Source organism: Clarias gariepinus, chromosome 21 (genome assembly GCF_024256425.1).
Source record: "Clarias gariepinus isolate MV-2021 ecotype Netherlands chromosome 21, CGAR_prim_01v2, whole genome shotgun sequence".
NCBI classification, from domain to species: Eukaryota; Metazoa; Chordata; class Actinopteri; order Siluriformes; family Clariidae; genus Clarias; species Clarias gariepinus.
This window is the reverse complement of record NC_071120.1, coordinates 10,805,804-10,833,751: the sequence shown is the minus strand read 5'-3', so window position 1 is coordinate 10,833,751 and position 27,948 is coordinate 10,805,804. Positions and strand designations below refer to the sequence as shown.

Here is a 27,948-nt window from a genome sequence, read left to right as displayed (position 1 = left end):
TGTAATACACTCCGCGTTATTAGCTATAGGGAGTTTCCTCCATGCGGATCTTGTTTGCGTAAATTAGCAGACTTAACTGCATGGGTGGTGGTTTAATCCTTTGCTTACGATAATGATTTTAAAATATTTAGTCTTTAATGGTATTTTTGTTTATATTCATTTACATTATGGCATTTGGCCTACACTCTTTATCCAGAGCTACTTCTAGTTTTATCTCGTCATACATGTGAGCCGTCGAGTTAAGGGCCTTGCTCAAGGGCCCAGCAGTGACCCTGAACCGTAGACCAACTCCTTAACCATTGAGCTTCACCCGCCCCATCATTTGCATAGATAATGGACAACAGCCTTACTCACACCCGCAGTGGTGACATGGCCAATTACGTAGTAACAGTACAGTACAGCTCTCTGCACTACAATATTTACACACTTTCATACTTGGGTTTCGGATCATTTATTTATTTATTTTTTGGAATAACTATTTGTACCTCAGTTTTTTTTTTTTGTTTTTTTTTCCCGCGGCATATTAAGGCACTTATTCTAGGGCACTGGTGGCTCAGTGGTAGGAGTTTCGCCTGTCATGCGGAAGGCCTGGGTTCGATTCCCAGTGCCCAAACCCCCCAGCCACTGGATGCAGTGACGTCCCAAGCCTGGATAAAATAGGAGGGTTGCGTCAGGAAGGGCATCCGGCGTCAAACCTGTGCCAAGTTGTAGTGCGGACTGAATATTCCGCTGTGGCGACCCCTTGTCGGGAGGAGCTGAAAGACTAACAACATATTAAGGCACTTATTCTAACGTGGTTTGACAGAAAACCGGTTTGTCACGTACCTGTGAACAGAATAAATATGCACATACTTGATGAACTTTTGTTTTAAATATCTTTGATTTAAATTAGAGCTATGAATCATGGGTAGACTGTCAATTTGATTTGATTCAATGTTTGCTGTCTATTTAGGCTAAAGTAGCGACATTTCCATGATATCAATATAATATATAATGTAGTATAATATTAATTATATAAGTATAATATATTATACTATTACACTTGGTTTTAAATAAGCTTTAAAATGCTGTGTAACTCCTGTTCCGTAGGCAGTGGTATTGCACCAATAGCCCGTAAAGCTCAAAAGAAGAAGCTGCGATAATCTCCCAAAACGAGAGTGTTGGCGAAACATGAGAGCAGTTTGTACGCATTTCTCGTAAAGGCTGTGGTGTAAATTTTAAACGCATTCAGCAATTTTCAGAATCGCTTTCGATGATGGAGGTAAACGATCTGATCACAAACTACCTCAACACGATATGAATTATAAATCGGTTTAACCAGATACAGTTGACGGGTTCACCAGGAGAAGTCAAACGTCTGGCTTGTGAAATTATGTTTAGTGATTTTCTTTAGAATTGCTGAATAACTACAGCAAGTCTACAGCATTATTGCTCAAATGGTGTGGAGAGAGGTGACCTTTAGAGATTCCCCCCTCCCCCGACACACACACACACACACACACACACACATCTCATGCGCTGTGGGATTTGGCCGCTCGTAGACTTCCTCCCTCCAGACTTCCCCAATTGGAGTTCTGAAATGTGCAAACTCAGCACACATCCCAGTTGTGCAGTGCTATTGTTTTAGCGGTGGTGTGAGACGACATTGTGTTTTAAAGACACAAAATCTAAAAAAGCGTGTTGCTCCATGCAAAAGTTTTCAGGGAAAGCACATTAAGTTTTTATTATTGGTATTATTTAGTTTTATTTAATTATTTCTTTTCTGAGATTGTGCTGTTGGTGTCTCGGAGCACCTGCTCAATAATGCTGAGTCATGCTGCTCAGATTCTCCCTTTTTCATTAAATTAAATGCCTTTCTTAGTATGTGTGTAATATATATATATATATATATATATATATATATATATATATATATATATATATATATATATATATATATATATATATATATATATTGAGATATTTAGTTTTTATCCATCTATATGAAACCGAAATTTAGTTTGTGGGGTCAGGGGTGTAGCCAGTGTGGTCTATGGCAAAAACACTGCATCGTACATGGGAGCGTCTACATCGACTGCGCATACGACGGACATAAGAAGTAGGGGCTGCAGAGACGTCGGAGCAGTGATTTGACGGCACACCAGGCGTGTCACAGACGTTCCTTACTGAAGTCACTGGTCACTTGCGTCATCAACTGTGTGACTTATGACATATGGGCGGAACCATGGGTAAACCTCTAGCTAGTGTGTGTGGGGTTCTGCTCCACACCTGTGGATGGTTCCCTCTACCTTATTTGTGTACCCTTTATTTAATAGAGACCTGAAAAAAAAAAGGCAACACATGTAGAATTGAAAACAAAGACGCTATGTCATGTTCCCAGACTTGAACTTCTCCTTGATTTCTCATGTTCTTCTGGTTCCTCGTCTCATGTTCTGCTTTATTTTGTAATGTTTTAATGGGGCCGATCATGAGGAAACAATGGTTTTTAAAAAAGGGCCAGAAATGGGAAGTGAGTATCCAGTGTGAGTGCATGGAGTATCCAGACTTGCTGACTGAGCCAATCGGAGTGATCCTTTATTAAAGGAGAGCGTTTGCACTAAGGCCTTTGTCGCGGGCCTGCAGTGGAGCCTTGAGGTGTGTGACTAAAGGTTGGAATAAGATCTCCGCTGGATTATGTCTGTTTTCCTTTAATAAACCAGCGGTTTGTTTTAGAGACAAAGTAAAGCGTTGGCGCTAAAGAAGAAAAACTGATCCCTTTTTACCTGCTGCTTGTTTATTTTTAATCACCACCTCTGGGGCTGAACGTTTATTCCAGAAACGTTTTTCCTAACTCTGAAATCTTATCTGTTGTGTAACCATGGTGATCATCACTCTAACAAATCCGATCTGCAGTTCAGAGCCGTCCCGATTACCCGATTTAGTTTTTGCACTACGGCGCTGTTGCAACCTCGATTCTGATTGGCGCAGAAGGCGTTGTTTTTTTTTTTTTGTGTTTTTTTAGCCGCAGCAGCTTTGAGAGATGATTCAACTCTGTATCAGATCTTAAGTCTCAAGATCTCAAGAATGTGCTTGTTGTGATATTTTAGCTCGACTGTCATGACGTTGTGGTTTTCCAGTAACATGACGGACTGCATTTTTCGGGGGCTCGTTTTTTTTACTTGAGCAGTTGGGCAGGGGGGGAGGGGGGTGGATGGCATGCCTGTTTATAGCTGCTATTATGGTAATGGTAATGGAAACTTGTTTTACAGACTTTGCACAGTGTTACTGACGCATAGTGACATTAAAATAACTATAAATGCTTTAAAAAGTATTAGGCACTATTCGCAAACTCCATGCTGCCAACTGGTTTATACCTTTTACTGTTAGCCCCCATCTTTATTATATCTTTATTATCATTTTTATTTATTTATATACTTTTTTTTAAATATGCTATCCTTGTTTGTGACAAGTGTGGTCACCAAGGTCCGCTCTTACCTACACAAAAACTCTTTCATTTATCTAACTGTTGCATTCATATGACTACAATTTATTACTTAGCGCATGGAATTATGTCTTAAATTTAAACATAATCTGTGCCGGACAGAATCGCTTGGCGCCTTCTGTCACTAATTCTGTTTGAAACAGTCAGAGTTCAATCAAGAAACAGTCAATATAGGCGTGAAATCCTTTACTTTATTTGCTTTATTTGATTGATGAACTGAAGACTCTTTCATTTTCTGCATTTGAATTTATTTATTTATTTATTTATTTATTTATTTATTTTTTGGGAAAGCCAAGTTTCTCGAGCAATTGCCTGTAATAAAGGGCAACTTAAAATGCACACACTCACCATTCACTATACTATGAGGACATGTACACCTCTTTATTTATGTAGTTATCCAGTCCAGCCAATCATGTGTTTTAGTCATCAAATGTTTTAGTCGTGGCAAACGCCTAACCTCCTCAGTTATACTAGCTGGTGATGATGCTGCCCACTGTAACAGGCGGTGAGGACCTCACAGTATGACCTACTGCTACATCACATTCTGACACATTTCCCCTTTACATGCATGCGTCTGTTGTACCCACTGTCTTTCTAGTGAACCCAGGCGGTGATGGTGCAGGTGCTTGGGCCCGATCATCACTGCTTTGCAACCATATTTTTGCTTGAGTTGCCAGGTATTATAGTTCTGTGTAATGTCATTGATGAGGTCTAGCCTATACGACTAAAATTGGCTACGCTACAATGCTATTCAGCTCCTAAAGACATAGCCTGGGTCATCTGCAGACCCGAACTTAATAGAAAACTATTATATTCCGATGGTGAAGGAAGCGGTGGCAGGCAAGAAACCATCTTCAGGAAGCCACCTGAAGCAGACATCTTTCTGACTCTACGCTCTACGTCGGATCCAGATGGTTTTGAAGAATAAAGGAGTTCATACTAAATGATTATCTTGATTGTCATTATAAAAAAAAAAAAAGTGTCATCGGAATTTCACTTTTGTCAAAATATTTCTAGAACAGTGTTGAGCAGAAAAGTATCTCAACAGGCCTGCTGATATGGTTTTTAAAGCTAGTTGCATCAGATTTTAGCCTTTTAAACATCTTTAAAAGCAATCGGGGAGTGTATATTCATTTTTAATCCTTCAAGCAAGCTCATTTTCTGGACCTGAGTGTCTTTAAAACCCTGCATACAGCCATGTTCTTGCTCTATACCAACCCATGCAGCATCAAATAAAAAGAGCATATGCTTTTTAGTGCTCTTGGGTTGTGAATTGGGGTGGAACGCTATAGCGGCACGGTGGTTTAAGCAGAATGAAAGTGATTGGACGCCGCCTCCAGTCGTCCCTACCCCCTGTAGTGTGTGTGGCTTGAAATAATAGCCCAAGTGGCCTTCATTTCATGATGATTCATAATTGGGTTATTTCTAGTTTTTGAACTCATGAAAAGCATTCCTGCTTAATTTGGGACGCAAGATTTCCTTGGGAGTTTCATCTGCGTTCTGGATCCATGTTGGATGAGAACAGCGTCTGGTGCGTTTCCTCGTTTCGCGACTCCTTTAGCTCGCAGTAAACTGGCCAAGTGAGACGAGAGCTGCACAGCCAGCAGCTTGGCATGTGACAGCATGTGAAGGTTTTATCGGGAGACAAAGTCCACATTATCTGCCTGAGTCACATTGGCCACCACACCCGCCAGCAGGAACCACTTCCTGTATCGGTGTCTCCCTTCCCCCTAAGCCTTCGCTGCACTAGAACCCAGTTTTTTTTGGTCAAATAAACTATGCTATGGTCAATCAAACGAAGCACATATATTGATGCAAGTGTTGAAATGAGATGTCGATCTGAAGTGGCAGAAAAATACTGGAAGTCTAGACTTGAGTCATGCCTGTGTAATTATCTGATCTGCTAGAATGAAATAATGGACTTGTTTTTGATATTTCTACACAATAGGGATTCATCAGATGAGATGGTGTGTCCGGATTCTAGGGTGTTACCTGTTCCATGTACGCTCCTGCCATGTCTAATTTTATTTCCAAGCTAGGATTTCATTATTGTTTTTAAATTAATAATGTTAATGCAGTCATAGTGTACGAGATTGGAAGATTATGAGTTTAAATCCTGCTGCTAATACTGCTGGGTCCTTGGAAGCGTTCAGTCCGTTTGGACGGTTTTGTTTTTTCTTTCGTAAACTTTTTAAACAGCATCTGGATGCAGAACTGTTTCATTTCAGTGTGCCGAGTCAGTGTGTGTAGATCTCTATCCTTGTACACGCCCCTCTAAACTTTGGGTGATTCACCGGAATGAAATGTGCGCTCTATACGCGAGGGCGGCTCACGGAGCTGTGGTGCTTTTCATCTCAAATATTCGCAAAATTCACATTTTTCTCCGCTCTGCAATCTCGAACCATGAGTGTTTAAAGCTCTACTATGTTATACAGAGGTCTGACAAGTGTGTGTATGTGTGTATGTGTGTATGTGTGTATGTGTGTATGTGTGTATGTGTGTGTGTGTGTGTGTGTGTGTGTGTGTGTATTAATGCTCCAGCTGAAATACTCCTCAGATAAAGCATTTTAATACCCCGAGTTTTACTCCTCCTCTTAACCTGATGTTTCAATGTTTAGGTAAATAACATTAAAAAAAAACCCATGACCCAAGAGGTCGCTATAGTAACACTACTGGTTCCTAATCTCTCACTCTCCCTCTGCAGATATGAAACGGGTGGTGCGGCAGAGTAAGTTCCGGCACGTGTTCGGCCAGACGGTGAAGAACGACCAGTGCTACGATGACATCAGGGTGTCCCGGGTGACATGGGACAGCTCCTTCTGCGCCGTCAACCCCAAATTTGTTGCCATTATCGTGGAGGCCAGCGGCGGCGGAGCTTTCATGGTTCTGCCTCTTCAAAAGGTAAAGCCTGGGGAAGGGAATTATTATGTAGAAAAAAAAGTGTGCTTCAATTTTGTAGACTTTTTTTTTTTTTTTTTTTTTTTTTTGAATATATATTAGACTCATGCTTTGATTAGCGTACGAGCATGCTAATTACATTTCCATGGCGTTTGGTCGCGGCATGAGGTCACCCAGATTTGATGATGGAGAGGATCATGATCTAATCGCGACTCTCTTGCCGTGTCACGCCCGTCCTCCATGTTTGACCTGCATTCTGATTCGTAAGCACTTTTCTTAAAAGGATTCCGCAGGATCACGTGCGAAATGTGGAGGTTGTAAAGAAGGCATCTGGTGTTTCAGCAGCCTCTCTTTCCGCTGAAAAAGTGCTGCGTTGAAACCGGAGCTGCTTCTCGTTTCCCGCTTATGGGAAATCAGATCCCTCTGCTCTAAAGTCTTCCATTTTCCTGTCCCGTGTTGGCAGAAACACTATCCCCGCTTGATCGACCTCTAGTCATATCTAGGCTCCCGCCTTGTTGACTTTTTACCCAACCTCAGCAGAAGGATTGTGTGATGTCTGTCACCCCGTGATGTAAGCAGGTCACATGTCCTGTTCAGCAGCAGGACAAACCGGTCTGGTGTGCGATAGACATTGCTATGGCTTACTGGCACCACAACGATCCTTTCACCCCGGTGGTTAAATCTCCTGGCCTCTTAAACCCCCCTGACCTTCTGTCGTCTCTCCTGTAGTCTGACCTTTAGAAAAGGCTGGAAAAGCCATCAAACGTAGGATTTACTCACGACCTCACCTGATGTCGCTGTGGCCTTTTATCGCTTTTGTGGCGTAAGCGCTATTCCCATATTGTTGCTAAAACCCGCGGCTCGTCTTACACTTGGATGTAAAACTGGTCCGGGTTTTTATAAAGACACTTTGTCTGTGAATGTGTACAGATCTGTTTAAAAGGCTCAGGAAGCATGTGTTGAAGTGGTTTTGAAGACTACTGTTTCAAAGACGAAATCCAGTTGGCGTCATGATGATTTGAGGAATCGTAGAAGAGCCGCTTCTTGTTTCAGTGCAATGAAAAACATCCTAAAATAAGACATGGATAATAACAATCTTTTTTTTTTAAATAGCTGCTTTTCAAACTACGAATTATTGATGGAAATTTAGTTTTAGTGCATGATATTGGTAATGCAATAAATGAAGAATTATTGGGGGAGGCCACTCGGGTCAGCCGCACAGCTGTCGCTGGTTGTGACGACGTCTCGGTTTACCGCGGAAGCGCCAAAACTGCGAGCGGCTTTTAGAGGCTCCCGGGAAGCACTCTTGAAATCGGAGACGTGTGTCACGCGGACGGCGTATCGAGACATCGTAATTTTCTTGTTTTGTGAAACATCACTAGTTAGAATCGCGGCGTAATGCGTGCATGACGACACGTAGGCCACCGGTCTCGTCCAACAGCATGGGCGTGTTCAGTGTGCTCGGCTTGTGGAATGATTGAAAGTGAGTGATGTTTTCATGACCACAGCTCCATATTACAGGCAGATGGGGCTGTGTGTGTGTGTGTGTGTGTGTGTGTGTGTGTGTGTGTGTGTGTGTGTGTGTGTGTGTGTGTGTGTGTGTGTGTGTGTGTGCTTTTTTTTTTTTTCCAAGCTCCTTTGTGCCGGCCTCAGGATAAATATGACTCTGAAATGATACGTTTTTGCTTTATTATTATTTTTGTTATGCACAGAGTATTTGTGTGCGTGTCTCGAACATGGAATCAGTTGTTGCGATGTTTCAGGCTAAAATGCGTCATCAGTGTGTTTAGGAAGTGTTTTTGTTGTTTTCTGGAAGAAGCAGCTGCACGGTTGTAATTTCGTACTTTTTACTTTCTGGCTTTAACGTCCCTTCCCATTTCTCCCTTGTTGCTTCTCCTTTATCAGGCTGTGTGTACGCGACTGTGACACGGGTGTGATGAGTGGGCTCGTTACATCTTGTTTGAACTTTCAGTACTTTCAGGAATGAGAAGCTTTTGTATGAGTGCATGAGTTCGTTCAGGCCTGCCTCGCTGTTAACCCACAGCTCACCACCTCAATTCTCATGAACACACACACACACATATATTCATATGCACATATATACACACACACGTTCAGAGCAATTGAATATATGTGTGCATCTGTCTGGAGCCCATCTGGCCCTGCCATCCTGCTCCCGCCTAAGTCTTTCTGGCAAATCTTTTGTTCCCACATGCGTCCCAGGCCTTTGTCTACAGCTTCTGTTCTCTTTCTCCAGCTCACGCCTTCACACCCAGCGTCTCTAACTAGGAGTCCTGCTGCTCTAAGTCTCATTCAGTCCCAGCTTCTGCTTTAATGTGTCGAAATGACATGCATACATGTTCTTGTTTTAGACTGTTGCTCTCATGAAAAGGGCCAAATTAATCTTCTTTCTGTTGGTAAAGTGTTTTTCACCAAAGTGTATGAGATTACATAAATCATGTAAACACCTGGGGTATAAAATCTACTACTATTCACCTCCTGCAGAAGTCCCCGGGTGCATTATTTAACAATATAAGGAATGGGTCATCCATTTGTGTGTGTGTGTGTGTGTGTGTGTATACAGTGGGGCAAAAAGTATTTACCAATTGCCATATAGCCACCAATTGTGCACGTTCTCCCACTTAAAAAGATGAGGGAGGCCTGTAATTTTCAACATCGGTATACTTCAACTATGAGAGACAATGAGAAAAAAAAAATTCACATTTTTTTCTTTAAATGGTATAGGATGTAAACGGATGGTCCAGGATGAGAACAAGACGGTGTATCCACCAACCTGGCCTCTAGAAGTTGGTTTTGGGCATGCCTGGACTTGTCTGAATGCGTAAACTTTATACATTAATATATCACTAGGGGGTGCTGTTTCCTTTCGTACCTCGAGATTCTTTTGCGTCGCAATTCCTGTTTCTAACTTTAAAATCAACTTTTTAAATTATTTTTAAATTTATATACTTTTTGGTTTTGAGGCGGTAAAATGTTGCAGTTGCTTGACAATCCTCCAGGTGGCGCACTCTAAACTAGTCACGCTTGGGCTGGCGGCATAGCATCCTGTGTGGTAGGAGCGAATTATTACAATTATTTATAAGTGTAAGAAAAAAAAAAGATCAACTCAGCATGTTTCTAAAATCTAAAATGTTCCTTTATATACTGTACAATAGAGGTCGAATCGACACCTGGGTATCGTGATAATATTGTGATACAAGACCAGTCAAAAATTTGAACATACCTTGTACAACAAAGACACTGAAATTATGACGCGTGAACATGTGGAATTATGATGTATTCCAACAAAAACTAATTTTTTATATTTTTGATTCTTCGATGTATCCACCGTTTCTTTTCACACTCTTGGCGTTCTTCCGGTCAGCCTCATGAGGTAGTCACCTGGAATGATTTTTCCCAAATCTAAAGGAGTTCCATCATTGTTGAGGTCTTCTAGTTGCTGTTCCTTCAACTCTCTGGTTTTATTTAGTTGGGGTGATAGGGAGAGCTGCAAATCAGAAGACCTGGTCTCCACAATCACTCTAATTCTTGGTCTCGTAGCTCTTCCATAACCCAGTGTTGTATTTGGGGTCATTGTCCTGTTGGGGGACACGTAATGGTCCCAGTAAGTGCAAACCAGATGGGATGGCATGTTGTCGCAAATTGCTGTGGTAGGTTAAGTGTGTGCACTCAATTTTGACCGTCACCAACAGTGTTGGTAGTAAAGCTCACCCCACAAGATCACAACTCCTGGTCCATGCTTCATCCTTCTGTTCACCCTGTCCACGTCTAAGAAAGACATGGGGGGGGGGGTTTAGAACCAAAAACCTGGCAAATTTGGCCTCATTTTGAAATGATTGTGATATATGTTGTATTGTTATCGTGCTTAGCCTTCAGGAACCAGGAAGTTGGCCTACAGCAGGAGCGGTCGACTTGGATGACTGTCTATAGCTGGATAAAAGCACCCATTGTTTACAGATTTGTCTCCTAGACGTCACGTCCGGTGTGTAACTTCTGCATGTAGTCAGAGCACATGCAGACCAGACGTTGTCTTTATGGAGGGGATATTGTGTGTGTGTGTGTGTGTGTGTGGCATGACTCAGCTCTGATTATCCTTCCTGCTTTCCTACACACTGTACTCCCAGTGTGTAACACTGTGTGTGTGTGGGAAAAACACAAACACCAAGCTGTACAGGACTGGGGCTGGACTCGCCCGCTCTTGCTAATCCCGTCCTTTTCTCTCTCCGTCTCCTCCTGCCCGAGTGTGTGTGATATGCTCGCTAATTATCATATGAAGGAAACAGCAGGAGATCCTCGGGCCCTCCTCCATCCCCCGCTCACGCATTCCTGCTGTCCATTCAGACAGTGAATGAAGCTGCGAGAGACAGTGCTTCACAGGTCCCTCTATATGGTTAAATACAGCTCGACACATCGTGATGATGTCGCGTCCGCACCGAACGATTCTAAGTGATCTCGTCTCATTGCAAGGGTCTCGATCGCGCAGTATGTGAGGTCGGTATATCACGGCCTCGGCTCTTCCTGCTACGCCAGCGGGGAGGAAGAGCGAGACGGAAAGGGGAAGAGGAGGAAGATGGAGGGAGAGGAAGTGACTCTCCGGTTTGGTCGATGTGAAGTCCTTCATACATCCTGTTTTAGGTCTGCTTCAGATGGCGTGTGCTTATAGGGCACGCAGGCGTAGAATGTGCCTGAGGATCTTGACAAATATTTCTGCCCCAGGGCAAATATTACTACACACTGTAATAGATGTTAGTTAATGAAATGTTGGTATTTAAATGTAAATCAAAACTGAGGGGGTTATGTGATCTGCTGTGTGTGTGTGTGTGTGTGTGTGTGTGTGAGAGAGAGAGAGAGATAGTGTGAGTGACTGCACGTGTCATTCTCATTCCCAATCTGTATTCCAGCAACCTCTTCCTCTTTTTGCGCTCTGGAGGCCGCCGACTGCAGATTTTACCATATATGGTCATGCTCGGCTCCCCGCCTGTCACTCTTCCAGCCCGGCTTCCTGCTGCCTCCCTACTGGCTGGGCTTCAGGGTAGTCGACCAATCAGAGCTCTTCAGGTCCTCTGACTGGGCTAAAAGGGTGCAGTTTAGGTTGTTTCCCCCTCCTTGGTTCTTTGAGTCAAGTGCTTCACTGTATCTCTGCCTGGAGCTCTGGCTGCTGTGGTTCAGTGGGAGATTTACATTCAGTTCAACAAAAATGTATTTATACAGCGCTTTTAGCAATGGTCATTGTCTCGAAGCAGCTTTACAAAATGAAAAGAAAAGAAAATGATGAAAATGTGTACGAGCGAGATCATAATGATCAGATCGTCCCTGATGGGCAAGCCAAGGGCGACGACGATGACGGAGATGAAGTGTTATTTGTTCTGACCTAATTTAGCTCTGTGTGTGTCTAGATGATTATGATTATTATGATTATTTTATACAGTGTGAATGAATGTATGAATGAAATACAGAGCAAGGAATACACAGCCCTCATTAATCAAATAGATGCCGTCTTATTCGCCCCTTTCTTCTTCTCTCTCTCAGTAATTATAATAGCATTAAAGTATTTTGATGGCAAATAATAAAAGACGGATAAATAAGTCTATATTGTCATTGCGTAGTACAGGTACTGTGCAACAAATGTAGTTTAGCGTCTACCAGAAGTGCAATTTATAAGGTCCAGGTTAAAGATGATGTTTTAATGTTCTGTCACGAAGGCTCGTTCGGAAGTCCAACACACATTTATTAGGACACTTAACTTGGCTATACACTGTATATTACAGGAGTGTGCTTTACACTCATGTTAAAAGAACAAATATCGCTCCATACTCTCAATTATTTTCACTTTTGTCTCCATCGTTATTGCTCGTCGCTTCTTAGCAGTCCCAGCTTCATCGCCAGGGATTTTCTGGGCTTGTACTACACCGGTGGAGGATGCACGCTGCACGCACGTGACGATGTCGCCGGACATGTGATGTAACTTCTGAGTTGACCCTGAGCGAACGCATGTTCCTATTTTCAAAAGTTCGTAACTTGTAACATTGAACGTCTGTATGTTGGGTACTAGCCATGTTTGTTTCTCGATGCGGAAAAGCACTAGAAGATGCAGCTTAAAATTCTGTTTCACACATTGCAGAGTTTAATCAATTTAAATATAAAAAAAAAAAAAACGTAATACCAAACAAACGCAAAAAAAAAACAAAAAAAACTCAAGCTGCTCTAATATGGTCGAGTACATGTTAATATTCTCACTGATGTATTTTGTACAAATTGTAATAATGGAGATTGTCATGGTCATGAGTGAGGCAGTATGTTGGTCCAGAGAAGAAGAAGAAGCAGAAGCATGGATCAATTTCTTGTAACCTGCATCTTGTAACCGGAGACTTTCATGCTACGTTCTTTAAGTGATGGGTAGTAATGTTATTAATGCACAGTATAAAGAGATAAATTAGAGTCTAGACTTGGAGCAGGATCCCTAATTTCATTTTTGTCTGTAGTGCTTGATTTCCATGTCTGTTTTCCATCTTCATGTCTCTGCTTCGACAGAGTATTAAAAATCGGGGTTGATGAAGCCAACAGCGCTGGACAGGCAGGTTATTAGTTACAGATTATTAGTTACAGATCAGCTGGCGTTCAGATGCGCGTCAGGTTCTTCTATTGCTTCTTAATAATCTGACGTGTAGCAGCGAACACAGGGGTGAAAAGTCCAGAGCTGTGTCTGATATTCTGATGTTCTGATGTCTAAGCTGGTGAGAAGTAAATGTATCCATCAATGCCCGTCACAGGTTTCGATTGACGTAATGATTGATGTATTGTTCTAACTGACAGGCGATCACATGGAGTGTCTTCCAGACGGTGTGTAATAGTTGATACAGTAAGGTCCAGTTAGTACTTTTTTTCCGAAGTGGTCTCCGGTTCCTGCAGTGGCTCCGAGTGCAGGAGGATAGTCTTAAGAGACGGAGTGTAAGTGTGTTTTGTGCGATTTCCAAAAACATAAGCAGCATTTATTTGTTTTGTCTGGTGTGTTTGTTTTTATTTTGTCTGCATTTCTTTGTTTTTCTCTGGCTTTAAGCGAATAAGAGAGTAAATGCTGGTAAGCGGCGTCATGCACGTGGTACGATAAAAAGTAAATTAAAATCAGGACGCTTTCTGTAATATATAAAAAGATTTGATACTGCGTCATAATAGGAATAAACGGAATAATCTACGAATAGTCGTGTAGGTGATGTCATACCTACAGTATGCCCTCAAGTAATTTATTCCTAACCTTAACTAGTAAGTACTTGATACAAATATCGAAATAACTGGTGGATGTAAAAGGCAACAATAAACCATAATGCTTGATGCTTTTTTTTTTTTTTTTGCCATAATTTTAAACAGCTTAAGGTCTTACCTCTTTAACCTCACCTCACCTTTCTTCTCCGTCTGCTGTCCTCGTCTTGAACTCCTATAGGGGCGTCGTGTTTGTTCCCCCCCCCCCCCCCCCCTCACGGCTGGGCCTTTAAATAATTTCTCGGCTGCTTTCAGATCCTTAAATTGCCGAGTGACGACCTCCTGCTCTCTGCCTGAACTTGGAAGGAGAAATGTCGAATGCTGGTGCAGTATTTTACGAGCGATATTTTACCTTCACTGCTTAAACAATACGAATAAGCCCTATGGATGGCTGATCCATGTACCGTAACGCTCTCTGGGTTAACCAAGTGATTTTTTTTTTATTTATTTATTTTATTTAATTTTTTAATGCAATACCGATCACATTCAATTGTGAATTTGTCAGTACTGATTAAAGGTCCTATATTTTACTCTTTTTTTTATAACATTAAACACGGACCTCAGAGCTCTTAAAGCTCTGGCTGTTAAAGCTCCAACTCCCTCCATTCACTCCTCCCCCAAATACACCATTTTAGTGTTTTATGTTAATGAGATACTGCTGAGCCACGCCCCTCTTTAGAAGCGCACAGATGAGCAACAAGCAAGGGAAGGGTATCTTCTTATATGAGGTCACATTAAGGGACAATTAAATAGATTAATGTTGAGCCTCGACCAATACAAAGACATGAAAATGCAGGGGAAAAAAGCACACGTTTCGTTTATTTGTTCTCTAAAATGGCAAAGTAATTTTTCCATAACAAGTTTGCTTTAATGCTGTTGTGTTAGGAACAGACGTTTATTTGTATGTTCGGTGTTCCGATTGTTCTCGTGTGTTTGTTGGCCGTGTATCCGCGAGGTTGTATTGTATCTAGATGTGGAGTTTTAAATATCTCTGGGATTGGTCAGTCATGTCATTATGCAGAATATAAGGACAGATCAGCCACACACAAGCTCACACTGAGATACATACGCGCACACACACACACACACACACACACAAGCATGTCCTTGTGCAGATTCTGAATACTTAATCACCTGCTCATGCACTTTCACTCTGTTTGTTTCTCATGGGGCGGAAGGTTAGAAGGTCGTGACCCAGAACACTCAGGGAGCCCCAGTGTCATCTGGAAGTCAGCTGCTGAGGAGAAGAACCACAGAATTGATTTCATTAGACAGCGTGCATGTCATCTTGCCTTGTTATAAGCCCCATAAAGTTTTATCTAGGTAATTAGTTAAACGAGTAAATATGGAGGGATGTTAATTTTGTTAATATGAAATAACACATAACACATTATGAATAATGTAAGAAAATTACATAGAACATCACGATAAGCATTTATTTTCCTTCAAAAAGGATAATAAAATAAAATGTTGAATTTCGTTTTGGGAGTTGGATGTTCAAGTCAAACCAGGATTCATGAAAGACTTCAAGCACAGTAAGATGATGGCATTTGAATGGATCAAACATTTTACAGAAAGCTGTCCAACCATGTATGACGTGGCTCAGAGCCCCCTGCAGTCGTGAGGAGAGGAGAGCTGTCTGTCTGTCTGTCTGTCTGTCTGTCTGTCTGTCTGTCTGTCTGTCTGTCTGAACTGTACACACAATCTTTCACCAACAGGAGTAATGTAAAAGCTTAAACCTGAGTTCTGTTATTCTTTAAAATCCAAAGTCCCAGTTTGATTTGAACACTGTATAATCTCTCCAGCACCTTGTTCATGGGGAGTTTTTTTTTTTGTTTGTTTTTTTACATTAATAAAACATTTGTTTTTTTCTTTTTTGCTCTAATTAACTTAAAGAATAAGAGAAGCTGCTGAAGGACTGTTTATAGCTGCTACAAGTGAACTGCTGACTGTTTTCCTTCTTGCACATCAGGACTGATGAATTAGTTTTCTTCTCATTGCTATCATCACTATGTTGCGGTATTGAAACAGCTGAGCGATGGTGTTTAGGTTTCACCCGCGTGTAATTACTTAATGACTGCCGTTGTCAGTTTGTTTAGCTAGTTTTCTCTTTCACTCTGGAACATTCGTAGACGAGCATTGTTACAGTCCGACCGCGCCGCCGTTACTGTTATCTCTGTTGAACACTCCTAATTAAACATTAATACACCCTGCAGCCCGGGGAGACCTCCAGCGTAAATCTCTGGGTATTCTTTTTTATTTATTTATTTGTTACATTTGATTATCAGTGTGTGGTGGTGGTGTGTATGGCTGAGCTTACAGAAGTTAACAGCGTCATGGAGTGTCTTTTCTTCGTAATAAAAAAATCTCTTCCACATTGTTTACAAAATTCCAAATGGTCGGTTTGGTACAATATAGATAATTTTGTGTATGTGAATAATAAATAAATAAATATATATATATATATATATATATATATATATATATATTGTGTGTGTGTGTGTGTGGGTGTGTGTGCTGGCCCTCGCGCGTTCCCGACCGTAGCTCGCGTTCACAGGTTGTGCAGGAATGTGAGCTTGAGCTCATGGTGCTGGAATGTCATCTGTAATTCAAATGCTGCAAAGTGAGAACGAAAATGAAAACGTGTAGAATGCAAATGTGGCCAACCATCAAAGTCATAAAATCATAAAAGATGTTCCCTTTTTTTTGTGCTTGCAAATCTTCGAGCTGTCGATTAACCCGAGTCACACAGTGTGTGTATTGTGTAAGAGCGGGTACTGATGCACCATGAGCTTCCCTTCTGTTACAGCTTTATTAGGATGGAAAAAATGGAGTAACACACCTTAGAACGGAAGGCATTCCATCCCAGGCATGTGTGTAGTGCACGGTTTTACTCAATTTTCAGCCGTCCTTCACAATTGTGCGAGTCAAAAATGATCTGCACTCTGGCTGTAGAGAGAGAGAACTTTTAGAATAGGACAAATGCTCCATTTGCACCACTTCTTAATACGTCCATGTCCATCTGTCAACAAGCTTTTCTATTCCTTCATTAAAAAATGTTTTGGGCTGACCTGCGAGCTACGCACGAATGCACACACGTTCATCAGAAGTGAATCCTCGTCCTCATGGGGCTGCTTTCAGGGAAGCGAACAGCTGAAGGAGTGAGATCAGGACTAGAGGGATGACTAAGTTGTTCAGAGTGTTGCCAGCGTGGGCAGAAGTTTCGCGCACGTTTGCCATCAGCCGTGGACATGGACCAGCGTCCGGCTTCTTTTTGATGTCCAACACTTGCTCGTCCTTCCTTGCACATCTCTATCCATTCATGCGCGCTTCTTCGCTACAAAACACTTTCACTATGTCTTCACCGCACCAAGTGCACCCTCAGAACCCCAAACAGATCACTACTTTTCTTTGCGGTATCCAATTTTGCTCGCACTGTCGTTACAAATGAACCGACGTCACACTTTCACACCAACAGAGGTTTTGATATGACCAGAGTGCGGATAATATTTGACTCACCCTCATGTGTTTTTGTTAAAATACTAATTGCATCAGTAATGAATAGGATTTAGTTATTTAACATTGTGCCTAATCATGTGGTGTTCTCTCCTCTCTCTGTAGTCGGGGCGTATAGATAAGTCCTACCCGACGGTATGTGGACACACGGGGCCAGTATTGGACATCGACTGGTGTCCTCACAACGATCAGGTGATCGCCAGCGGCTCGGAGGACTGCACCGTCATGGTATGATATGGTTATTTATTTTCACTAACACCACTGTTGTTGCTGATGTAACTTGATGACCTGATGCCGTGCGTGTTCATGGATTTGAAATCTCCAGTATTATTCTAGAATGAGGAAAATAAATCCCAACATGTGTCCAGACTTCTGACTGGTACTCTATACCTGTTTATACCTTATTAAAATCACATCTTTTTCCTAGATCTCATGCAACACTGAAGTTTTGTCCAGTCTTGTATTCCGATATAATTCAAAATGTGAACCACATATAACCAAAGATTTATGTCAAATATCTTTTTGTTTTATTTTCTTCCTTTTTTTTCTTTAATCTCAAGTTCAAACGTGTTAAGAGCGCTCACATGCACATGTACAGCGGTGCCACCTACTCAGTTTATTTATTTTGGCATTCAGGAAGTGTGAGTCATTAAAATAACAGCAGAGGAGCCTGTTCAGTTCCACACTTCCTCCTTTAGATTGATTAATGTGCCAAAGAGGCCAGTGTTTGTAGGATAGTACGCCTGAGCGTTGTAGTGAATGTGTGAGAGCCGCATTGGAACTCCTGCGTATTAGGTGCTCTGGGCGGGTCCTGCTATAATAATCAGCGTGCTTGATTGACATCCTACAGTATGTTCCGAGCCTGTCCATCTATTCAGAGCTGAACCTCTATCACACCTGATCAGCTGGGTGGGTCAGGGCTAGCTCAGTGGTTAAGGTATTGGACTACTGATCTAAAGGTTCAAACCCTAGCACCGCCAGTTTGTAGCTGTTGGGGCATGGATCGCGACCCTTATCCACCGCCTGCTCAGATGTATGATGAAAGAAAATGTCACTATGAATGAGAGCATCTGCCAAATGCTGTAAATGTCATGCACTACTGTAATTATCTCGCTGGCACTAGGATCTTATGTTGCACTCTTGTACGAAAGTTACAGCGGGTTGTAATGGCTGTTCTCGTCACCGCTAGGGTTATTAGTCACACTGATTTTTGTGGTGCGTCACTCTGCTCTCAGGATGATTTAGACTTCACCCAGAAAGGCAAAAACTACTTGTATTGTCCCTGGTCCCAAACCTACTCTGTGGCAAGCAGACAAAAAGAAATAATGATGTAATATCTTGATCCGTCAGAAATGATAGTTTGAACTGTTAAATTTTTTTACATATGCTATTTTAGTGTAAAATCCAATCGTTCCATATAAATGAAAAAGCCCAATGTGAACCTCCTTCTTCATTGTGGGCATAAAAATGTGAAAAATAAAAATATAACGGCATTGATTAGACTGTAGTTGGACGGGTCCCATCCCAGGACACTTTCAGTTTGGAATGAGACAATTTTCTGGCTTTTAAATTGGGGGCAGGTCCTTTCCAATAGCTTTCATCTCAGAATGAGATTTTTTTTCACAAGTCCAGTAGTTTGGTTATAGTTTGGAATGATTTCGTCTCTTCTCAAAGCCTTTAGTTGAGAACAGCCCCATTCAGCCCCATTCCATGACCTGATGTTTCCAAGACATGTAGCAGCTTCATTCCAAAGCCTGTAGTTTGGAACAGCTCCATTCTATCACTTGTAGTTTAGAAAGCCGAAAGTCAATGGATGGGTATATTGATAATAAGATATGCCTTTTTATTACATTATATAGTGCATTACATTATATAGTGTATATACATTTTATTACATTATATAGTGCATTATATAGTGGTGGAGAAAGAAGACGTTGTGGACTTGCAGAGACTGACCTAATGCTGGGAGAATGTCTCAAATCATGGAAGGGGTGTGTTTGGGAGGTATAGAAATGGTATGGTGTGTTGGGATTACAGAAAAAGAAGGGAAATGGATTCCTAAAGGGATTTTTTTTCTTTTTTTAAAGAACAGAAGGGAGGAGAAAAGGGCGATGGTCGAAGAAACGTCTGCACTGTAGTTTTCATCAGCATCCATTAACCACCGAGCGCTGCAAACCAGTGGAACAACTTAACGACAGTAATCTCTGATGAGATTAAATTTCCTTTATGATATTGGTGCTCATCAGAAGTGCTGATCTTTTGTGTGTTTTTGTGAGTAACCTCAATAAACACAGAAAGCCCTCGATCAGACTGGCTGCCTGCAGTCTGCTGCCCCCTTAAGGCTCAATGATGCAAGTGCGAGCTTTAAACTTCTAATTCTGGTTTAAAGGTACCTTTGGTAGGACCCGTCTCTTTTTCAAGATTTTTAATGGATTGGTGGGTTTGACATTTTAAATGATTCCTGCCTTTGCTCTGGCTCAGGATCTGTTGTAGCGCATAGACTGTCTTTTTAAAATGATTGTGTCTGGATAAGCCTCCAAACACTATGCAGTAGATGAATTACCATTTTCCTTCCTATTACACTCTGATTAGCCATAACATTAAACCCACCTGACTAATCTTGTGTACACCAAATTGACCCATTGAGGCATGGACTCCACAAGACCTCTAAAGGTGTGCTGTGGTATCTGGCAACAAGATCTTAGCAAGTTCTGGATCGGATTTGCTTGACCAGCACATTCCACAGATGCTCGATTGGATTTGGATCTGGTGAATTTGAAATCAACAACTTTTACCCCAAGTTTCTCAACCGTTTTCCAAACCACCTTCTTTGGTGGCCAGGAAAACTGTTGCTCCATGGTCCAGTATTGATGCCCATGCACCTATTCACCAGTCTCTGGTTCACCAGTTGGCCTTCACTGCACCACATTCAGTTGGTACTAACCACTGCATACTGGGAAGACCTCATAAGACGTGGAGACACTCAGTTTGATTCTTGGTTGATTAGATCCACCACCTGACAGGTGCCACTGTAACAAGTTGCTCACATCCCCTGCCACTTTTTGATGTCATGTCTGATCAGTGTATTTAATGGTCAGAGCTAACTGTTACTTATATCTTCTACAGTTTCCATCTGTTTCTTCTGTTAAAGCATGGATTCATTGTCTCGTTTTTTAAAAAAAGATTTAAATTTTTTTTTTAATCCTGTCTTTGTTTCAGGTGTGGCAGATCCCCGAGAACGGTCTGGTGACCTCCATGTCTGAGCCCGTGGTGGTGTTGGAGGGCCACTCCAAACGCGTGGGCATCGTCACCTGGCACCCGACGGCTCGCAACATCCTGCTCAGTGCCGGTGAGTGGTGCCGCGCTCACCGTCCATGTGATCATCCTCTCCATATCTTACTCGTGTTAGAAGCCTGTAAATATAAATGATGATGATAAACTTCCAGTCTCGAGAAGTTCACTCCAGAGCTATTAGGGGGAAAAAGAGAAACAATAAACAGAATACTGACACTGGAGACTCCTTCCAGTGCTTATTGCGTGCATTTTATTGTTGCCACGTGACAAATAATCTTGTGTGATGGATTTTACGTCAGTTCCTCGTTTTTAACTTAGGTTGCGATAACGTGATCGTGATCTGGAACGTGGGCACGGGTGAGTCGCTCATCACCCTGGATGAGATGCACCCAGACGTCATCTACAGCGTCTGCTGGAACCGCAACGGCAGCCTCATCTGCACCGCCTGCAAGGACAAGAAAGTGCGCGTCATCGACCCTCGCAAGGAGGAGATCATTGCCGTATGTACACACACACACATTACTTTTCTGTAGGCTGGGGTAACTTTGTTGAACATTATAATGTGTGTCACATACACACACCTTACATGAAGGCGTGGTTTTGTGTATCAGGAGAAGGATAAGGCCCACGAGGGTGCGAGGCCCATGAGAGCCATCTTCCTGTCCAATGGGAACATATTCACCACCGGCTTCAGCCGCATGAGCGAGAGGCAGCTTGCACTCTGGGACCCGGTACAGTATTTTACACGCACATCCATTACTCAGGACACACACACTGTCATTTTTTGGATGATGTTGTAACTCTACTGTGGCTTCTAACACTCACAATGGAGCAGGTTATATATTGCAGTAAGGGGAAATGGAAAACAATGCACCATCGCACTGAGTTTAAAAGAGGAAGTGGCAACATACAAAAGGGTGTTCGAGTCAAACCGAGACTTTTTCTAAAATGAAGGCGTTAAATGTAAGACGGTGATGAGACTCTTTGCCGCAGTAAAACGTTCAAATGACACGAATGTATTTAAGAAATGACTATTCGGAGGAGGTGTCGGACCCCAGTCTCTTCTGTGAATGTTCCGCAAATGGAACACCTGAGCCTCGAAAAGAAACAGCAGAAGCCGTCTGTCTGTGGGATCGGTACATACAATCGTACATAAACACCTCTTGCACATTAATGCAGGTAGATTCTAATCCCATAACTGTATTCTGTTATTCTGAGTAATCAATAGTCCCAGTTTGACATGAACACCCCGTATAATTTCTTTAGCAACTCATTCATGGGTAGTTTAAAAAAATAAATAAAAAATTATCGTTAATGAAAGAAGTCCTTTACAATTGGTTGCAGGAGCTTGGTATAGTCCCGATCTCACTCCAAGCCATTTCTACCTTTTAATGGTTTGGGTTATTAAAGGGGAGGCTAGCGTTTCAGAGATGTAGCAGGCAGTGCAGTCATGGCTCCGAGAAATCTTTCTACCTTGATGGTATCCGAGCACCAGTGATGCACTGGGATAAGTGCCTAAGTGTAGCAGAAGTTTTATATAGAGAAATACAGGAAGTTTTTGCTCTCATAACTGTTATTCTGCACAGAAGTCCCGGTTTGACTTGAACATCCATAAAATTTTAAGACAGAAAAGAACAGTTTTGCAAGCTTTATAGTAGAACCCAGACGTCTGAGTTTTATTAACATTAACATTTTTCTTATTGATGCAAGAATGAATGCGAGGAAGTTAATGACAAGTGTGTTTTTTTTGTTTTTGTTTTTTTTTTAAATCAGAAAAACATGGAGGAGCCGATTACAGTCCATGAGCTGGACACCAGCAACGGCGTCCTCCTTCCTTTCTACGACCCCGACACCAGCGTGGTGTACCTGTGCGGAAAGGTAAGCATGCGCCCCCAGATCTTCAGGAGTCCTGAGTCGGGACATGTTAGTTCCTTTGCGTATTGTTTTTCTCTCCAGTGCTGACGTTGTAATGGTGTGGGTGGGACAGATGAAGCTAGAAGCTCATTGCCTTATAGTGGCTTCTTTCTTCCCACTCTATTTTCCTTCAGCAGCAGCCTGTGTGAGTTACTGGAGGAGTTTACGTCTACGGAACATGTTACAAATAAACAGCGCCTACTTTAATGGCTCAGTGATGAAAGTCTGTCTGTCTGGTTGTTTTTGTCAGGGTGACAGCAGCATCCGTTACTTTGAGATCACTGACGAGGCGCCGTACGTGCATTACCTCAGCACGTTCGTCACCAAGGAGCCGCAGAGGGGCATGGGATACATGCCCAAGAGGGGTCTGGACGTCAACAAGTGTGAGATTGCCAGGTGAGACGGAAAACCGCAGCATTGTTGTTCTTCCGTTGGGATATAAATGGGATGGTGAGAGAGAGAATGTCCAGTAGGGGGCGGCACATGCCTGCATTACACACTTAATAGGGGGAAAAATCTGATTGTGTTGAGCTCTTTGTCTATCCTTATCACATTTATGATGTAACTAAAATCCTGTTTGTGTGTTTTCAGGTTCTACAAGCTGCATGAGAGGAAGTGTGAGCCCATCATCATGACCGTGCCAAGAAAGGTGGGTCTCTCCCATCATGTTGTCTTACGGTATTCACTTTGGCACACGGGTGTACTTTGTAAGCTAAAGTGACTGCTACAGCTGTGGGAAATTCAGTGCAGCTGTGACACCGACATGTCCCCGGGTGTTAGCAGTGATTCAGGTGAAGAAAATCAAACCGCGTTGTCATGGTGAGAGAGAGAGAGAGAGCACAGAGTTGGTGCTGATGCCTGCTTGTTTAACATTCAACACTAGTCTCGGTTCATGCCAGGAGATCTACAAGGAGTGTTCAAGTCAAACTGGGACTCGTGATGGAACCTCTGGTGAATGTAGGTGCGAAACCGAAGACTTCGAGCATAGTACAGTCATTAATTCTGAGATTCTGAACGGTGCAAATGTTTTAAAGAACGACGTCCCTGCACTGCAGACAGTCTTGTCAGACACTTTTTCGCCGAGTTGACGCTTGATCACTTGCGGAAGAGATGCATCTGTCTGTGGAAACTGTACACCCTCATTCTGGGGTCCCCTACACAGTCCTGACCTCGCTCCAAGCCGTTTCCACACGTTTGGCCCGTTAAAGGAGCTCCTGGGAGGCCAGCGTTTTTCAGACGTGAAGCAGGCAGAGTTTTAGTTTTTCTATATTTCTTCTCACACTCGGCTGAATGGACACTAATGCTCACAGGCGTGCTTTAAAATCTAGTGGAAAGCCACTACTTTTCTCTACACGTTTTAGCCACTAGGGGGTGGAGGCGTCATGCTTTTACTTTAACAGCCACCGATACAGATCATCATCTTGTAAATCAGTAACAAGAGTGATCTGGGGTGGTGGTGGTGGCCATTCTCCTTTATCTTTGGGCTTTGATAAAAGTATTATATAAATGATTATATTAGTCTAATTACTATTTTTCCTCCTTTCTCTCTCTCTTTGTTTAGTCGGAGCTGTTCCAGGATGACCTGTATCCCGACACGTCAGGGCCCGACTGCGCCCTCGAGGCCGAGGACTGGTTCGATGGCAAAAACGGAGATCCTATCCTGATCTCGCTCAAGGACGGCTACATCCCGGCCAAGAACCGTGACCTCAAGGTGGTCAAGAAGAACATTCTGGACAACAAGCCCAAGCCTACCAAGAATGCGGAGAGCAACTCCTGCACTGTTGCCGCCAAAACGGCCAGCGCGCCCCAGAGTGCTGTATGTGTCTCACGCTTTAATTTCCTGTTTATGTTTAATCTGCTCTCCTTTATCATCTGTTCTGATCAGCTTTTATGGTTCCCCTTTGTGCTTAGAACATATAACCACATCTTCATGCGGTTTGTGTTATGCGTCAGACACTCAGGGGCTAAACTATGAACTTTTGATTAGTTCGTTATAAACGTATAGCATTAATTCATAGGTTAGACCCGTGGGATTTGCTTTGTTTAATGATGGAAGCATTAGGAGGCTTTTTGAAGAGCTGTAGGGTAAAATTGGGATTAAACACCGAGGACTGCCATCCAAGGGCGCGTAACGATGCACGTCTGCGCACACTGTCGAAAATCTGCAAAAACGTCCTCCCTATAATCCTGATCTCGTTCCATCACACGTATGTTCTCCTAAAAGCAGCCGGATGAGGGAGAAAATTCACTTCTGATGAAGAACTGAGGACAGTGGCGCATTCGTAGCTCACGGCTCAGTCTGAAACATTAGTACTTGGGCGTGTTGACGGATGAACAAATTCTACAGCCAATAGAGTGCGGATAATGTTTGACTCGCTCTCGTAAATAAGCGTGTTGTCAGAACCAATCAGAAATAAGAATTTGCTGTTATTTGTTTATTTATTTATTTATTTATTTATTTCCACACACAGATAAGGGAACCGAAAATGGAAGAGGTGCTGAAAGAGGTCAAATCCCTGCGAGACCTGGTGAGCAGTCAGGAAAAGCGGATCGCCAAGCTCGAGCAGCAGTTGTCCCAGATGGACGTCTGAAGGACCCGGTCCCTTTCCCTCTCCCCCAGCTACTGTTCAGGAAATTCTATTGGCCAGGTGTGCGGGACCAGTCACTGCCAGTCACCGCGACTTCGTTCCGCCTGAAACCTTCCCAACATTCCAAGATGAACTTTTTTTTTTTTTTTTCCCTTTTCATTTTCTTTCTCTAACCCCCTTGAACCAGTTCCATTTGCAAAATGACAACGGGAGCGAAACGCAGCATTGCTCGCTCTCTCTCTCTCGCTCTCTCTCTTTCTCTGTCTCTGTCTTTGTCTCAAAAGCCAAGAGTTTCTTTTTACTAAACGTTGTTCCAAAAGTGGCACTTGTGTTTTATTTGGTGTTTTTCAAAAGGTGTTAAACATTCTCTCTTGTCTTATAGTCCAAAAAAAAAAAAAACAACAATTGTGACCAACATTCTAATGTGAAGCGTATGTTGAAGTTCTGTGCTCAAATAATGAATCAGTATTGCATTCCTCACCTTCCTTTCTTCTTCTTCTTTGTTGCCAAATGTTTAGAGGAAGCTCGTATATGGGCCTCCTTGACAGTATTTGACCATGGTTTCTTTTTTCCTTTCTTTTTTTAGTCCACTTTGTACTAATAAGGGACTTTGCAATAGGCTGAGAATGCAAGTTGCAAGTTGAGGGGATTTATTTGATTTCTCTGACCATTTAAAAAGGTCTCTATACAAGAAATATTCATGTTTGAAGCTGATTTTAACCAAGCAGGCTGTATGTACAGATTGACAGAGGAAAGCAACAACCACATACTGAAACAGTCTCACGCTTAGCTTAGCTTAGCTCCAGCTCAATTCTGTTTAAACATCAACATTTAGAGCGTTTTTGTTCTTTTCTTTGCTGTTGGAAATGGTTTGTATAGTGGTGTAACTTTTCAGCATTGTTGTTTATCCCAGTGACCGTGAACACTGACCTCAGTTGTTGAGCTCTGACTTCTTTCATCCTTCCAGACACTTCTCTCTTTCCCAGAAACACTATCCTCTCATTATCCTAAATGCATGCAATAAAGAATTTTTTTCTTGTTTCTAAACACATTCCTGATTTCCCCCAAGTCTTGTTTTGTGTCTTCGGGTTTAAAGTGTTCAAGTTCTACCCTCACATGGGAGAATCTAGAGGAATTACAACATTGTTGGTGTTCCATTTGATAAGAGTCAGTTTTTATATCAAATCAGTTCTGTCACACAGGAAGGGCATGATTCTATAGTACTGGATCAGATCAGGGCTCCTTGTCTAGTTGGATAAACATCAGTAAAGTGATGCGTAATTTAGCCTTGTTATCATTGTTCATCAAGTCAAGATGAGCATTTTTACTTTGAATTTAACAGTACGAGAACAAAAAATGAAAGGGAAAAAAACCCCAGACTTATTAGGCCATCTAGCAGAGGTCTAGACTGACACCTTTGCCCTGCTCGTTACTTCCTGTTTCAGTTGCGCAGGAAGTGCCTGCCCTACTCTCTTAGCCATGCGAAACAAACTCTTTTAAGGGTGTAGTTCGTCTAGACTATATCTCGTATGTATTCTCTAACTGAAGAATTACGAACTCTGACTCAGATTAAAACATGCTTGATGGGCGAGGCCACACTTCAGAAAAAATCACTGGCCAGGATGCTTCTGGTGCTGAAACGGTACTTATGTGTAACTGTAACCACACCTTCAATTTAAGCAGTTCTAGCGAGAATCAACTTACTTGACTAGCATGCCTTTTAGATTTGTGTCCTCCATATTGTTGGTTAATACACACAGTATGAACTGAAGATTGATGTAATTCTGGTGATGGAGGCTGTTTGCCTTTGCTCTGACTTTTTAATAAGAAAAAAACTGATGCCACTTAAATACAGATGAGATATCATGTCCTACTAAACATCCTAAAATATAGACAAGAACCTGTTGCTTGTTATATTGGAATATTGGCAACGGATCATTTTCCATTCATAACAACCTCACACATGTGTCTCCAATTTCCCAGCCTGATTGGTTGCAAGTTGAAAATGCGACTCTGCGCCATTTTGAAAAGTGTCTCAAATTTGCTAATTGGTTGTGGTGAAACATCCTGGCAGTTGAGGCGGGGGAGGGGCACAGCAAGTGTGAAAGCATGCACTAAGTGTTATTTGCGTAACTACCCGACCAACATTCCACTTATTCCCTTTCTGCCTTTATGTGCTCTACAGTACCATTCTGTATTAACATTGCCCCATTCATACACAGTTTTAGATTAATTATGATAGATAAAAAAAGACCCAAGATGGGATTTGGTTGCTTTTTGCCGTGTGTGTTAATAGCGTGAGGATGGAAGAAAGAGCGTGAGCTGGTGGAGGTTCATATACTGTATGGAAGGGTTAAAGGATAAATTGCATCGGGATTGGTGTGAGGTGGAAATGATGTGCTTGGAGTTTAAACCCAATTTAATGTTTTGTTGTCTTTTAGCTCGTAGCAGTTATGTGCTTCATATAGAATTTAAATAAATGTGCTTTTTTTTTAATATCGTAGATCCACTAATTTCTTAAATTTGGTTGTTCAGTAGGCGTTTAATGGATAGAAAGTATGATTTGTCATTGTTTAATGAATAAAACTAGTTGCCAAATTGCCTTGGTGGTCATAACAGAAGACCTCATTCATACTCCTCCGTCTATGATCTAAAACCATTATATAGAGCAGGAGTGAGTAATGTCATGGTTGTAGCCAATCAAGTTTCCTATTTAACTAAAAAAAATAAAATAAATAAAGTGCATTGGGATTGACGAAGGTTGTAATGGTTGAGATTTCCTCCGAGGGTCATGGAGTGTTTCCGCATGTTTTTGGTTTTGTGATGTAAAAGTGTAGGTGAGGGTTGTTGTAGGTTGACAAGAAGCTCGAACTAGAAAGCTTTTGCGCACGTGGTTTCATGAAATGCTCTGTAAATAACTCCACTTTTCGTTCTAATGCTGCCTCTGTCAAACTGTGTAAGAAAAAAACGAAGCCATAG

General features: G+C 42.1%; 1 protein-coding gene across 1 annotated transcript in view; it reads left to right on the top strand.

The window, feature by feature from the left end:
* The window catches only part of LOC128509037 (uncharacterized), a 47,133-nt gene extending 19,208 nt beyond the window's left edge, over positions 1-27,925 (top strand). The window contains exons 2-11 of the mRNA XM_053480557.1: positions 6,186-6,382; positions 17,279-17,401; positions 20,393-20,522; positions 20,786-20,967; positions 21,079-21,198; positions 22,241-22,345; positions 22,632-22,777; positions 22,973-23,030; positions 23,943-24,197; positions 24,853-27,925. Coding sequence (XP_053336532.1) covers positions 6,186-6,382; positions 17,279-17,401; positions 20,393-20,522; positions 20,786-20,967; positions 21,079-21,198; positions 22,241-22,345; positions 22,632-22,777; positions 22,973-23,030; positions 23,943-24,197; positions 24,853-24,972 — 1,436 coding nt within the window. The 3' untranslated portion in view covers positions 24,973-27,925. The remainder of the gene's footprint in view (positions 1-6,185; positions 6,383-17,278; positions 17,402-20,392; positions 20,523-20,785; positions 20,968-21,078; positions 21,199-22,240; positions 22,346-22,631; positions 22,778-22,972; positions 23,031-23,942; positions 24,198-24,852) is intronic.
* The last annotated feature ends 23 nt before the right edge of the window (positions 27,926-27,948 follow it).